Source organism: Coturnix japonica, chromosome 1 (assembly GCF_001577835.2).
Source record: "Coturnix japonica isolate 7356 chromosome 1, Coturnix japonica 2.1, whole genome shotgun sequence".
Classification (NCBI taxonomy): Eukaryota; Metazoa; Chordata; class Aves; order Galliformes; family Phasianidae; genus Coturnix; species Coturnix japonica.
In genome coordinates, this window is record NC_029516.1 from 156,259,177 (window position 1) to 156,274,753 (window position 15,577).

Below are 15,577 nucleotides of genomic sequence, written 5' to 3' on the forward strand. Positions count from 1 at the left end.
AATTGCCACATATTTATTAAACAACAGTCAGGAGTGAGATCTATGTGAACAGCTTTATTTTACATGTCCTCAGTTAAGAATGGTTTTTACTAGGACACTGTCTCTTAGGATCCTTCTAAGCATTAGGAATTTTCACACCAACTAAACTTTGTTCAACATCTAACCCTTAGATCAGGGAAATGCACACATTTCAGAGAAAAAGAAGTCACAAACCTTTCATCACTCTCTTTCACAATTCTGTTCTCTTCTACGTCAGGAAAACTATCTTGGCCAGCTATAACAGTGTTACTGCTTGAGGTGGTTCCTGTACGTGAGATGTCAACAAGCAAACCCGTTATTGCTGTGGACAGTATGCGCAAATAAAAGCATATAACTTTAACTTCTGCAGTAGTCACAGCCAAAGTGATTATGCTGCTAATACAGTAAGTGCACAAATGAATGAACACTGACACCTCTACAAAATATGATCTGCTTGGATGGCTGAATGATCTGCAGTTTACATGCTTCAAGAGGCAGATTAACAGTGATGCTCTTCAGCTCCTTGGACTATGCTCATTGTTAGCTGACCAAATTATTTTCCCAAATTATTATTACAAAACATTGGCACGGTTGAATTTGGGGTGAGTGTCTATTACGTAGCTTTGACTATGGCAGATTGAAATAGCCTCAGGCCTTTGAAAATGAAATTGCCACGTGGTTGAATTTCTCAGTTTTCAGGTGTTACTTCGGTGATGCCGTCAACACCAGCGACAGCACTAGTGATGCTTTCCTGTTCTGAGAAACCAGTAACAGTAGTAGAACCCTCCACATGAATTCTGAACTATACCGAATGTTTTACATGTATTAAATGTATGCTTACAAAACGTATGCAGCATTAGGAATTAAAAGGAACTGTAATTCAGGAACTGCAACAAAGCCTTGAAACTCGCACTATATATATATACACATCTGAATGGGTACAAAAGTAGCTATGACACCTTCTTTCAAAGACATGGAGACTTTAAAGAGTAGAAAACACAACTGAAAAGTATACATAGATCATACCAGAAGCTGCAGCTGAGGCTTTGTTACTGGCAGCAAAGCGGTAAAATGGAGGATTATCACAGTGCTGGACTATTGGGTTCACCGGGTCGGTTTGCTGCAGCTCAAAAAGAAGCTCCTCCATTGTCTGAATCGTATTATTGCGACATAGATATATTGCAACCTTTTTTATCTAGAGAAAAAAAAAATAAATCAGGTATTAATCTCTGTCCAAAGTGAATTTCTAAAGAAATAAACACATCATACATTGCAGAACTGAAAATATCCAGATTGCAAATGTTACTGCTGACCAGACATGCAATCACACAACTGCATTCTTCTTGTTCATAGAGAAATACAACCACTTGCTTTGATTTCAAGACCATTTTCCTAGCTGAGCAGATCTGTGTTCTAATCATCTGAGAGGTTTCAGTCACCATCCACAAAACATCTCTTTAGGTAAATAATTTGTAAATTATATACACAAAACCAACTAACTGTGTACCCATCATTTAAAGATATCAGCACTGACTCTGAATTGTGCTCTTGGATTTACACTTTAATTTTATATGATTGCTGATGGACATAGGTCTAACTGTCTTGCATAGAGCAATATTTTCATCTAGAAAGCTACATCCACCCAAAAGTTCGTGTCTGTTTTTCCAGATATGACTGATGTTAAAAACAGGTAGCCATAGCCACAAAGAATAGGTCAGACTCTCGGTAGCTATTTGTATCTGCAACTAAAGTAATAGGACATGGGAAAATGGCAGAGCAACTGTGTATATAGACTTCATGCAACCCAATTTGAAAAACCTGAGCGTATAATTTACAGAAATTGTGGTAAAAACACCTTTTGTGTTATTTAACAAGGTCTCAAACTTTATGTATGCACAGCAGCAATGTAGGCTACTCAGAGAATTACATAAAACTAGGCTGAAAATGTTGATGGCTACTAAAAACAAAGACTTTCAAAACCATTTTCTCTCATAAAGTGCTGGAGTTCACAAACTGTAGGGAAAAGCATCCTATACCCTCTCAATAACTTTCCAGACACAAGTCCATTTCCTTTTGGAGGCTTGTTTCTACTTGGGCTCATGGTGCCACATTCAACTACTTTCTCACCAGAAGAGGTCATGTACTCAACAGTAACAGTCTCTGCTGAAGGGTTTCCTTAACTGCCAGTTTTCTAAGAAGTTTTTCAGTACACATGTAAAAGAAAGAACCGCTGAGCAGTTTACATCAGGGCACTGGGAAAGGAATGCTTAAAGAAGGTGCAGGTATAAAAGATGAAACAATGAATTTAGCTGCTTGAAAAAATAGTAATTAAAAAAAAAAAAAAGTAGGAGTCAAGGAATACTTTTGGCTTGAGCACAAATAGGCAGAACAGATGGCTGAAGGCATGAAGCAGCTGGTGACCGCCTTGGGATGCCGAGGGCTCCGAAGGGAACTGGGTAAACTGGCAATCTTGTAACTGCAAGATCTTTTGAGCCCAGGTGAGCTGGCACAGTGCTGATAAAATGTCTGAATTATCTTTATTTGCAAAACTGTATCCGCTATCTACATGCTAATTGGAGATACATGTTTATGGTATCAACAGTCTTGAACAGTTAGCGGAGTTAAGTACAACTTCTTATCAGTAAACTCCAGGGCATTATCAAAACACTGAGCAGATGCATGTGATAAGCTTGGTGTATTTTCCTACTCCAGACAGAGTTACAATCAAAGGGCAATTCACAAGCACAGTCTTTATGTTCCACTGTAGAAGTTGAAATTATCAGATTTTGCAAAATCTGAGAAGAGGGTTTAGAAAGACTTTGAAGAAAGAAGGATGGGAGCTATGAGAAAAAGAAGGGTTGAGGTAGACTGCTTGATGCTGTAGGATGGCAGTACTTTTGGAAAAAGGACACGGTGAAAGTTCATAACTCATGGAAAGATCTTCAAAACCCTCAAGGTATTTGGAATCAACTCCTTTATCTTCTACTCATACAAACATTGAGCTTAATCTTACAGCTACACTGCTTTCAATCTTTCATCTTGATTAGATGAGTACCACTGATTTTGCACATACTTTACACTTCTACTGAATGGATAATGTGGATCAGTAGGCCCTCCAAATTAATGGAAACTAACAGGATGTTTATGATGCATAAGAAGTGTCTCAATTTTTTTAATGTTCTTCCACATTTCCTTTGTTCCATTATGCTTAGCAGTCAGCATGAACACCTGAAGAAAAATGTTAACTCAGCAATGGTGAACAAGGCTTTTTGGGTAAGTTTGATCACTTTAGGATTCATTTCTAATTTATTTCGCAGAAATCATCAGAAGGGGACTAATGAAACAGCATATTAAAATCATCCTAGAAAATTTACTAAATTTCGATTCTTCCAGCTGCTGATCAAAGAGGCACATAGGAATGGGACTATTTTGCTTTACTTAGGCAACCACCATGATTTTATTTTAACTTAAATAATAACAATATCCTGCACAGTTTGACTTGTACATTGCAGGAACAATTATATAGCTCATAATTGCCATGTAAAGGCAAAAATTGGTATGTTAAAGAGCTTATAGAGGTTAGGTATGCTGTTCTTCTTGATATGTCCCACAGGAAGACTTATTCTGCTATAAAAGAGTAAGTAAAACTTACAGCTGTTTTCTTAATTACAACTCATGTAACCAATAGTAAATAAAGTGCAAGAACTTACATAACGTAAAAGGATGGTATCGCTACTAACGCCACACAAACTAATGAGAAACTGCAGTGTTATTCTAAGGTTGTTACTCCATTTTTCATTGTTGGCCAAAGCATTCCAGACATTTTCCATCTCTGGTCCAGGAATTTCATCTCCGTACTGTAAAGGATCATAGGAACACATTTCTTGAAATGCATACAGGATATAAACATGCAGATCTCCAAACTGAAGGCATGCCATTTTTTGAGCATTTTCTCATGCAATACCAACAGTAAAACACTGGAACAAATGACAAAATGGTGTTTTCAATAACCACTTGACAGAGTTGAGAACATACATTCTATTTAAAAGAAATGCATTCTATTTCCACTTTGGAAAACAGCAGCTTTGTCTAAAGAAAGCAGTTATTCACCTTGGAACAAATCTATATTTTCAGACATAACCTGCTTGATGAACTGTTGGTGGATGTTAAAGGTGAGACCTCAACACAACCAACATCACATCCCATAGGATTACTGTTTTCACTCCATAGGATTCCTCTAACAATATCCTAGAGACTTTGTACTAGCATATCATTAATGACTGAATATCATGGCCTGGGATACAGAATAAAAACCAAAAACTGTTCTGGTGGTACAGCCCCTATATTACTTCAGGCACACAAAACAATAGTTCTGGTTCAGTTACAGGGCCTCAACATGGGGCAAAGAAGAGATCCTGAGCCAACTGCTATGCAGTACGGATTGCAGTACTAAATTTCTGGTATCAGAGGCAAGGAGGTATGTTTCACATAAAAAATTAAGGTTCAAATAATTTTGAAATTGCTTTATAGGGTCTTGCTTATATATTTATTTATTTGTTTTACCTTTGCTGTCATATACATGAGATTATTAAGAACCAATGAGGTGGCCTCTGGGGAGCCCCATCCATTGCCTTTAAGTCCACTTGTGACTGAAACTTCCCCATCCTTGTCCTTTAGTTCATCTTCTGGAGTGGTAGGGCTTGAACCAGGGAGGAGCAGTCTGTTGTCTACAAGTTCAATATTATGAAGCCACGGTAGCAGATAAGTAAGCATAATTTGTCTTCCATTTGGATGTGTTGTTGGAAATCGCTGGCTTACCTCTAAAAGAGTGTAAGTTTAGAAGTATAATATGTTAGCTTACATGTACTGCTCAAGTCAGATTCCTGATGTGTTTTAACCTCGCAAACCAGAAGCATACAAAAGCATAAACTTCAAGAAGATAAACTTAATAATAGCAAGAAATTGGTAAAATCTTCTGTCTAAAATAACTAATGTAGTTCTAACACATTTTGGACTATCATAGTTTGGATACAGAAAGTTACTACCTGTTACAATGGTATCATGCCACATCATATATTAAGTGAAATATGCCTGCAAAGAGGAAGAAGGATAATTTGGGTACTGGCTACTATTATAGAATTTCAAGAGTTTTGGGGGAATTACAGGAAAACATACAACAGTGCTCTGCAGAATTACAGTGTCCCATTAGAATCCATTTGACTAAGCTATAGTTTAAATTACAGGGCACTTACAATATTGAGTTTACAAAAACATCTTGCAAGACTCTTATCTCCCGTGGGGAGGCCTGTAAAACTCACAGGTGGTTGCAATCCTGAATGTTGTTTGAAGTGTAATACACAGTTTAAAGAACTGGCACTGTAAGGGAGAGAGATCTAGGAAATCTGTGATAAGATTTTTCTTTAAAAAGTCTTCAAGACGTAAACTAGAATCTAGATGTATAGAAAGGGGCTCTGCTGTGTACTGTGTAATGTACAGACATTGCATTGCAGTATTTAGAAATTACAGCACCACATCAGATGAATTCAAGCAGATAAATGGGTCTCAAAATGTGGTTGTTTCCAGGAATGGTCTCAGAGGGAGCATATTCTAAATGGTCCTCCTGCAGATCGATTCTTCAACATTTTTCTCCACAACCCTGACACAATGTATTTCTGATAAAATTAGAATGATAATAAAAACATGCAGATGTGGCAAAGGTAAAGATCCCTCCTTCAGAATGATTTCAATATTTGGCAAATGTTACTTGGACACTGGCAAACAGTCTTCCTGATGTTAAAGTCATGTGCATATGGAGTGAAGAATTCATTCTATCGTCACAACTATCATCTACATAAACAAATCTAGGCCAGGAATCGCTGTGCTTAACAGAAGAATCCATTACTGTTAGAGTTTGCGAATGTCACTTTAACCTACCTTGGGCTCTTGTAATCTCAAAGCTACCCTAAGGTGACACAAGTGGAACAAAAACTCCCAACTGAGGTGTTCAAATATTCTGTAACTTACATAAGTATCTCTAGGAAATATATGTTACGTTGCTAAATTTGAATTCACCTGAAACGGATCAAAACCAGGACAAGCTAAATCTATAAACAGAATTGCCATTTACAGATAGAAGTATCTCAGTAGTCCACTATTTTTACAAAAAATGCAAGGAAGATACGAAGTAAAATAGATACAGATACCTGAAAAAAGTGGAAGGGTAAGTTCAGGATACATCCTTGCTAGTTCATGAGAAAGAAGAGCAAGCGAGACACTATAAAGAGGTGGCAATGGACCATGTGTACCATACAAAATACTGCCTGGTCTTTGCTCAGCTACTTTTTTTGAATAAACAAAAAGCTTTGATTCAAGAATCTGTGAAAGAGGAAAAAAAAACCAAAACACACACAATGAGAAAAATTCATTGACTCAGAAAATGTCAGAACTTCAAGATGTCACAGAATGACCCACACGCTCTAAATTTGAAAGATCCTATCTTTTTCCCATTAATTTTTCTATAAATATTCCCAGGAATATCTAAAGCCACGATAAAATGATTTTTTATTTTTTTTTTTTAATTTTCAAAACAAAGCTATAAAGCAAATGAACAGTGCTTTTTAAGGAGCTCACACACACATTAAAGTACAAGACAGTAGGACACACACATTCAGTTGTTTTCTAAAAAAAGCAGCTGATACGTGCCTGCATAAGTTGCATAGAAATTTCATAAATCTCTCTGTTGGTGTCAGAAGCCTTGAACAGCACCAAGTTTAAAAGCGTCACAATATCAAAAGGATAGTTCCTAGAAGAATAAATGGCAGATTTACATGAATGTTGGTGAGGAATGCAATTCATATTCACTCTGATTTAGTGTGTAATATGGCTTAATGGGAATGTCATCTTCCTTTTCTCTGTTCTATCCCCAGAATATGGGAAAGAGAGTTCTTATGAACACATGCTGTTTGATCAAAGGGCCATCTGGTGAACTGGAAGAAAGAAGGGATTAGTTATAATTACCTTAGACTAATGCTTAAGAATGCACTGAGTTACCCACAGAGAAAAATGCAATACCTGTTTCTATAGCTGTCAATTCACCTTAAATTATAATATAAACTGTTTGTAGAAGAGGAGAGGAGATGGCTAGGACAGACATTTTCAAGGATAAAGTACTCACTAAAACAAGCTGCAGTTAAAATAGACTCTGAAGAAAAGACACTATTACCAATATGTACATTCACACGCATTAGGAATTCTATAAAAATCATATCCAAAAAGTAAAAACAAAAACTGCTTCAGTTGGACTAGATGATCTTTTTGGTCCTTTCCAACCTTGTGATTCTATGTGATTCTATGAAAATCCACTAAGTCAACATTTATTGTAATGGTAAATATATTAACAGAATATACCTTCATAATTGTTCATAATGGGAGTGACTCCCAAAACATGCTATGCATATTATCACAATATATGTGAGGGCCATAAACTGGAAGTCACTGAGCTTTTTGTTTTTTGCAGAAAAATAAACATCAACAATGAGATAACGCTCATTTTACAAGCAATTTCAACAGTGTTCTCTCTAAGCAGACAAAATGGATGACAGAGGAAAAACATACCAAGGTTCAAGTGTTAATAAAAATCCTCAACTTCATAATCAGACCTTCCCTTCAAAGATTATGCAGATCACACTCATTTTTCACTGTAGATGTGGGAATGATTAGTTTTTAGGACACAGTGGCACTGTAGCACAATCTGAAGAGAGGAGAGACTGACTGAAGAAGTGATTCATTTAATTTCCATTTCTTTCACAAAAAAAAGCATTTTAGAAATTGCTGAACACAGTTCAAGTTCATATTTTAAAATTCTCTCCAGTATAATGCAAAATATATTTTGGTTGTTCTTGTAAGAACAATATAAAATGATTCTAAAATACTAGCCTTTGTTTTGAATTTCCAGTTATTCCTCACACATTTCTCTGTTGAAATCAGCTGATCAAATGTCTTGTCAAATTATTTTTGACTTTTTAAATCTTAAAAAAAAATAATTTACAAAGCCTGGCACAAAACACTATTTTTCTACTTGCCAACTTGTAGCTCATGTTGTTTTGTTTTAGAGGCAGTGATATTCGACCACAGGGAAAGTAACAGTAACAATCAAATTAAAGCAAGTTAGAAAAAGAACATGGTAACTATTTTCAAGCTAATAAATACTTAGAAAACTTTATTATCATTATTATTAGTACATGAAAGTAAAGGGAAAAAATTAAATACCATGCAAAATTCTTTTGGAAAACAGGTCCATAATGGCAAATTACACTGTTGTGGATATTTCGTATCTTCCTGAGGAAAATAGCATAAACATGGCACAGGTTTCAAATGTTTATACAATAGCAGCAGCTTCTAACAGGTAAAACACCTTGTTTCCAGAATCATGGAAATAAATCAATTACAGTGCCCAAGAGCTGTCTGAGACAATATAATGTATAGGGAAGATGATCAGAGGGGCGGAGCATACTCTCTTACAAAGATCAGGGCTGAGGGAGCATGGGGCACGTTTCGGGCCTGGAGAAAAGAAGGCTGTGGGTGACTTGCATTGCAGCCTTTCAGTACCTAAAAGGAGCCTATAAACAGGAGGGGAGTCAACTCTTTAGCAAGGGTAGATAATGGAAGGACAAGGGAAAATGGTTTTAAGTTGAGGGAAGTAAGATTTAGGTTGGATGTCAGGGGGAAGTTCTTTAATACACAGAGAGTGATGAGCTGCTAGAACAGGTTGCCCAGAGAGGCTGTGGATGCCTCACCCCTGGAGGTGCTCGAGGCCAAGCTGTATGGGACCTTGGGCATCATGGACAGATCTGGAGGTTGGTGGCACTGCCTGTGGCAGGGGGGTTGGAGATTTTTTATCCTTGAGGACCCTTCCAACCCAAGCCATTCTATGATTTTATGTGACTAACAATTCCTTATAACACAAACTGAACCTTCAATTCAGTGAAGTCTGACCAGCAGCATTCTGGAAGGGATCCTGCCTGAGTTCTTACAACTGTGAAATGAACGCATCTGCAAAACCAGCATGGCACACTATGCCAAAACGCATAATTAGACCCTTTCTTCCATAAGCAGCTAATTTCACAGAAAAGACTTCTTCAGTGGATGTCTAGGAGGGCGTGCCAGTTGGCTATACATGACTTTAGGCATTTTGGCAGGAATACTGCAGCCAGTTTCCCCACTCTTCAAAATATATTTGGTCATTTTGTCCATTTTGCCCATGCACATTTCTCCTTTTTCCCTTCACTCAAACCGCTGTTTTCTTTGTCTTTCACACAAGACAAACCAGAATAGCAGCCAACAAGAAAGAGATTTACCAGTAAAACATTATTTTTCATTCTGGAGATCAATTAAATCTGCTTATACCAGCAGAGAGCGGAAATACACAACACATGACCAGACATTTTGTTTCAGAAATAGCAAACCTGATTTTATACATGTGCTGTAATGTATTGTGTACATATAATTAGAAATTAATGAATACCTGCTTCCACACACAGTTGCAATTGCTTTGAAGCATCCAGAGGCAAGTTGGTATGATCCAGTATAACATCGATCTATAGCCCAGTTGAAGAGATTAATTTGATCAGGATTCAATTCCAACAACAGGACTACAACTTCACATCCAAGCTGGTGAACCTGAGAATATAAATGCACATCGAAAAACAATTGGTGAAATAAAAATGTTACCTAGAAATTTTAGAGCAATATAAGCAGAATAAGGGCAAAATGTAGTATTCAAGAGAATGAACAAATGAGAAAATGTACCATAAATTTATATTGGAGATAGCGCAGTTGAAATGTGGCTCTATTTTCAAGATAGAAAAGCAAAATTTTGGGGGTAGCTAAGACGCATTTGATACATCTTTTTGATCAACTTCCATGCATATTGATTAACTGATGTTTTAAATGTTTATTTCCTACTTCATCTGAGTTCAAGAGATTACACACTTCCATGTTTATTATTTTTTTTTACTTACAGAGATGCAAGGTAGGCAAACAGAATCTTTTGTAAATCTGCGAATACGAAAACTCAATTGCTTAATCCAACTATATCAAATGAGCTATCAGTGGTATCAACACTCCTGATGGACACTGTACCACCTTAATCAAAGTATCTCCATAGCTACAAATATCTTGCAGCTGAGTCTTGGCCCATGCCTTTGTGCTCCTTAAGTAGAAGACAGTAGTGGAAGAACTAATAACCTAATGACTATGCATATTCTGACAAGTGCAGTTAACTACTTGTAAAGATGGCCAACATTATTTAATATTAACAGATTGGGTAGGATCCTCTGCATGCAAATCTGAGCTGCCTGTACAGTCAATGCAATTTAGTTACAGTCCTGAACTACAGTGACTACCTCAGTGGAAACTAAATTGTTTTATCCAGTCTAGGAAAGATTCTCTCAGTAGTTATTTCTATCTACTTCCAATTTGTCTTAATGTTTCTGATCTGTTCCATTTTTTTCCAAATCAATTATCATTTTTACAGTGTGTGTCATCTAGCTTCCAGGCTTTGCTGCCTCCTTTTTTTTTTTTGCACTGGTATGCACTATCTGTTTTGGTAGAAGGCTTCTAGGGACAACGCTGAATCAAAGGCTGAGATACCACAAAGAGAAAGATCACAATTCTCTCTCCACTTCATTCAAGTAACCAATCTACTCCTTTGAATTCTAGTCTTATTCAAAGGAATGAGCTAAACGGCTACAAAAATTGAAATATCATCGGATAGTTACAAGGTCAACAGAGAAACTCATCTGCACAGAAATGGATGAGGAAATGGTAAAAATAATTCACTGCATGTTCTTAAAAACACATATATACCTTTATTTCCTCATCTGAATCATTTATCCTCTTGATTTCTTTGATAGATCTGCCTACTTACTTTCACTCATATATGTTTCACCAACATCTATGTCAATGAGCAGGAAGGGATTTTACATTCTCATTCCACAGAAACTTGAAGACAGTGGGTGGAAGTGCAAATAGAAATACAAATATTTTTGAGCTCCTGCCATTGTTAATCTTTATCACCAGATTAAAGTTTTCGCTGCAAGCAGCCATGAGCCACAAGGCAGTTTTTTAGGTTATTGTTTACATACATTACACGCTAAGAAATAATATTTTCTGTTGAAATACTTTCTAAATTAACTGAACATTTGTATTAGAACATTGCATGAAGTTACAGTTTACTGTTCAAAATAGCTCTTACAGTCACAGACTCCTTACTCATGTAGCAGAGATTAACAGTATTCACCAGTGCTGCATTTGGTTAGTACTTACACGTAAATCTTGACAAGCGAGGATGTTATCAAGCCACTTGTATAGATACCCGTCAGGGGAAAGACCAACATTGTCAAATACTGGTCCACAGCAGAGCACTGCTGACATGGCCTAAAAGAAACCAAGGGACTTCAGTTATTAAAAAAAATATAACAACAACAAAAAAAATGTAAAAAAATTACATTAATAAATCTCTGAGAATTATTTCAGCCCAGATCCAGGCTAACAAGGATGCCATTTGTTTTTAATTTTGAGGGAATTGTGTGGTGAAAATAGTTATGCAGTTCATGTTGATAAGATTGTTATAGACATTTTAGACAGGCACACGTGATATTGAACTGATAGCATATTTGATTTCAGAGTTGAATCCTCTCAGTGAATCTGATATGTTAATGAACAGTTAAGTTCAATAACATTTTAAAATGTATCCTCGTTTTCAAAATAATTAGCCTTGAAAAGTGTCCTCCAAGAAAACAATGCAATACTGTTAAATTCAGTCATTCCGCTGTATATACATATACTAATATAAAAGTAAGTATCAAGTATGACAATTCAAAATACTGTTAAATAGAACGAAATAAATCCCATAATTACTTGTATTTTGATTGGAAAGTTTCAATTATGGATTTTGACAGTGGAACTTTAATACCTTTAATGCACAATATTGGTATCTTGTAATCTGATGATTTCTATCACTGTAACGGTCCAGGGGTGTGAACATAATACTGAAAGGTCCTGCCCACTGGCTGAATAAGATGAAAAGGTGATGTCTCAAGCTCTGCTGGGGGAAAAGAAATCTCCTGTGGTGAACTAAGTGAATAGAAATAGAAACAGTTATGATTTGTTAATTTTAAACGAACATTAATGCAGCAGAGATGATAACATGAATTTCCACTAAGGGAACTTTCCTAATGTTCAGTATACACTCTACTTTAAGTATGTAAGTTCCTTTTTCAAATCCAACAGTGAACTAGATACATCCTAATTTATTTATATTTATGCAAACATGTCCATCTGGCTTTAGAAACACCACAGAAGAAACAAATTTATGAATCATTCTTTTTGTGGCCTCTTTCATCCCTTTAGTGGCAGCTATTTACTTGTTTTCTTCCAATCCTGAGAATGCAAACTCTTATTCTAATACAGTAATAGACAGGGACAAGAAATGAAAGAAACTTGATAGCAGTTTATTTCTGACAAAAGCGTGGTATACTTCCTGAAGAGCTGAATTACTTGAGCAAATGAAAAACACTGATGAATTCTTAACCACAAAGGGCTTAAAAGATGGCAAGAACATGTTTTAGAGAACAGCTTTAGTCCCCCTAAGCAAAACACTATGTACAAAGTGTAAGAATGTGTAATGAAGAGAATAGGAAATTCTACTTGGCAACTATTTTTCACCCATAAACCATGCTAGAAGCCAGAATGTGCCTAACTAGACAATACTAACATAAATCAATATGAACAATGACTAAAGATGATAGATGATGACACTATAAACATTTGTTTGCTAACAGTTACATCTCACAGCTTCAGTAGTTATTGACATATTTTAAAGATGTCACATTAAAGGAAAATTTATCTCTTCATAGAATTACATACTATATTATTGAAATGCATCAGTTATTATTGCATGCTCTCAAAACACGCTGTAGTTTAATCATGTAAAATTCAGAAACCATGCAGTCCTTTGCTTTGTCACATACCGTGTAAAATGAGATAATAAATGTAAAGGAGACCTCTGCAATTACTCGTTGTTACTAATATTGGCATTTACAAATACAATACAATATTTACAAATACAATACAAATATTGCATTTACACTGAGCATAATTCAAAAAGGAATGAGGTAAAGAAATTCAGTATTTCATTTGTTAGCAGCAGCTAAAAACTCAAGCTCAAAGGGGAATCTTTTTACTTAAATTATTTCTTCTACATGTAACAGTGTACATTTTCTGCTCCTACCTATATTTTTAAAGGCCTGTCTGAGTTTATAAAGAGTGGTAATAAAGTCAGGGGGAGGCATATAAGGCCTAACATTAAAGAGACCCAGAAGGTCACAGATAATTTCTTAGCTGGGCTCTTAAAGAGAAGGTTCTTATGTATGAGTATTACAAGCTCTGACATGCTTTACTGCTTTTTGATCTGACTAATCACAGACATTTGAACTTCTGCTCCACATTTCCCTTCACATTTGCAATATGACAATTAACCACCAGCAGCAAACAGAAAAGAAGAAAAAACAAATGACTTTTGCAACAGATACATTAGATGCAATTTCATAATGTATAAAAGCAATTCAGCACCATACCTGGAACACACTGAATCAAGTTGGCAATCATTGCACTGAAATGTGCTCTCATATCCTTTAGGATTTCAACTTCTTTATCATTTTCAGCTTCCAGAAGCATGCGAGTCAGATCAACATACTCTAAAAACAAGGCTCCAAGGGCCAATGTATCCCTTTCTAGGGCTCCATTTGTGCTAGAACATAGAAAAGTTGTACATTAAATGCAATAACAGTGTAGAAATACTGTAGCCTCTTAAAGAAAAACAAAAATCCTTTTTCAAATAATATATTGACATTAACTCTAGTGTTGTATACACTGAAAATTAATTCACTTAAACAGCAGTATTTAAGATAAATGATAGTCCTACCTATCACTTATAACACCAGCGTCAGCAAGTAGTTCAAAAATTCGCAGTAACTGGAGTCTTAGTAGATCTCGGCGTTCCCGACGTTTCTTGTTCTTGAAGTTTAAAGGAAAACAGTCATTTTTATATGCATAAACATACACATGAAAAACTAGAAACTGTCTGCACAGTGGAGATCTAAAAAATCTGATTCAAGCATTTTCTTTATGATGGAGCTTGACTGCTTCTGGATATTTCATAGTGACATTGACAAGTCAATACAGAATTAATTATCAACACATCTTTGTCTTTACAACTATTATTGAAGAAACTGTTAATAGCTACCTTAGTCCCCACTGAACACATGGAAATGAGATCAGGAAGTACTGGATAAAAAAAGTAACTATTCAAGGTTCCTGTGCTATCATCAGATAGTACAGACATTCGCGTTACCCTTACACCATCTACTTTGTACACTCAACTCACTGTAAAGTGAAAGATCAGCTACCTCAACTTCAGAAATCTAATATTTTATTTGTTCACCATTCTTGAACTTGGTAATGCTGCAGTTAATTTATCACTCATATTCAAGTTAGCTCCTTGCAGACAACACTCCTGTACACTGATCTTGGCCATGTTGGCTGCAATGGTTGTACACAGTAAAGATAGTCTTCCAGTAGAACAGTACTGTTGTTCACTCTCTCACTGTATCTCATTATCTTCTAGAAAGCTGCCTTTTCTGTGTCATATTATGCTTTGAAAGTACTCGAGGATTCTTTCTTGCTGAAGGGCTAAAATGACTTATTTCCCTCTATCTTTCATCCTCACTAAGAAAAAACTTGAGAAGGTCAAAAAGCTGTTTTTTTCCCTCAAAGAAATCTGCTGCTCGGACATAAAAAGCTCAGACAAAGCTCTAATTTTTCTCTTCACAATGTATGAATAGCAATACTGAATCAGATCAAAGGCTTATCTCACCTCATATTCTGGCCTTGCTGATGGCCAGTGGTAGGTGCTTGGGAAAAGAAAGTGACACTTTCCTTGCTTATTCTAAGGACTGACTGGCAGTCAGAAGCAGTTCAGCCAAAGGCTTTATTCAAATCATTATGCCATTTGACTTGTCCTACTTAAAGGCCTGTTTCTTGCCTTTTATGCTTTAAGGGTTCTGGGAAAGATATTTGGAGAGAAAAGTGCCCTCTTTTTTTTTTTTTTTCTTTTTTTTTTTCTAATGCAGTATTGAACATGTATGGTTGTCTCCTGCACCAGCATCAGAGCCAGTGCTGTAACACTGCCCCTTGGCAAGCTCAGTGGCAGTGCCCACATAGAGGATCTTGTGTACAGTCTATATTGGTTTACCCCTAAAATTATTGCCTGTACTGATAATTCCCTTTCTGTGGCACATGTCTGTTCAAAAAGGTTATTTCTGGTGTGTTGGATACCTGCTTACTCACATAGGGGCCTGTCATGTTCTCTATTGCTACCTGACCCATTCAGTCACTCTTGTGTTTGCCAGTGGTGGTGCTTACTGGAAGGTGGCCCGATTTGTATTAGGAGAAAGATGGGAATTCACACTGTGGTCTCTTCTCATATATCTCTCTCTTA

At 36.3% G+C, this 15,577-nt stretch overlaps 1 protein-coding gene across 5 annotated transcripts in view; it reads right to left on the reverse strand.

Moving 5' to 3' along the window:
- Window positions 1-15,577, reverse strand: part of FRY (FRY microtubule binding protein) — a 164,521-nt gene that overhangs the window by 56,419 nt on the left and 92,525 nt on the right. For all 5 annotated transcript variants that reach the window (XM_032442142.1, XM_015852021.2, XM_015852019.2 and 2 more), the window contains 11 exons: window positions 14,003-14,094; window positions 13,656-13,828; window positions 11,993-12,153; window positions 11,344-11,454; window positions 9,542-9,696; window positions 6,721-6,820; window positions 6,222-6,393; window positions 4,582-4,838; window positions 3,729-3,875; window positions 1,045-1,213; window positions 214-304 (listed from right to left, as the gene is read on the reverse strand). In XM_032442142.1, the coding sequence (XP_032298033.1) occupies window positions 214-304; window positions 1,045-1,213; window positions 3,729-3,875; window positions 4,582-4,838; window positions 6,222-6,393; window positions 6,721-6,820; window positions 9,542-9,696; window positions 11,344-11,454; window positions 11,993-12,153; window positions 13,656-13,828; window positions 14,003-14,094 (1,628 nt within the window). The remainder of the gene's footprint in view (window positions 1-213; window positions 305-1,044; window positions 1,214-3,728; window positions 3,876-4,581; window positions 4,839-6,221; window positions 6,394-6,720; window positions 6,821-9,541; window positions 9,697-11,343; window positions 11,455-11,992; window positions 12,154-13,655; window positions 13,829-14,002; window positions 14,095-15,577) is intronic.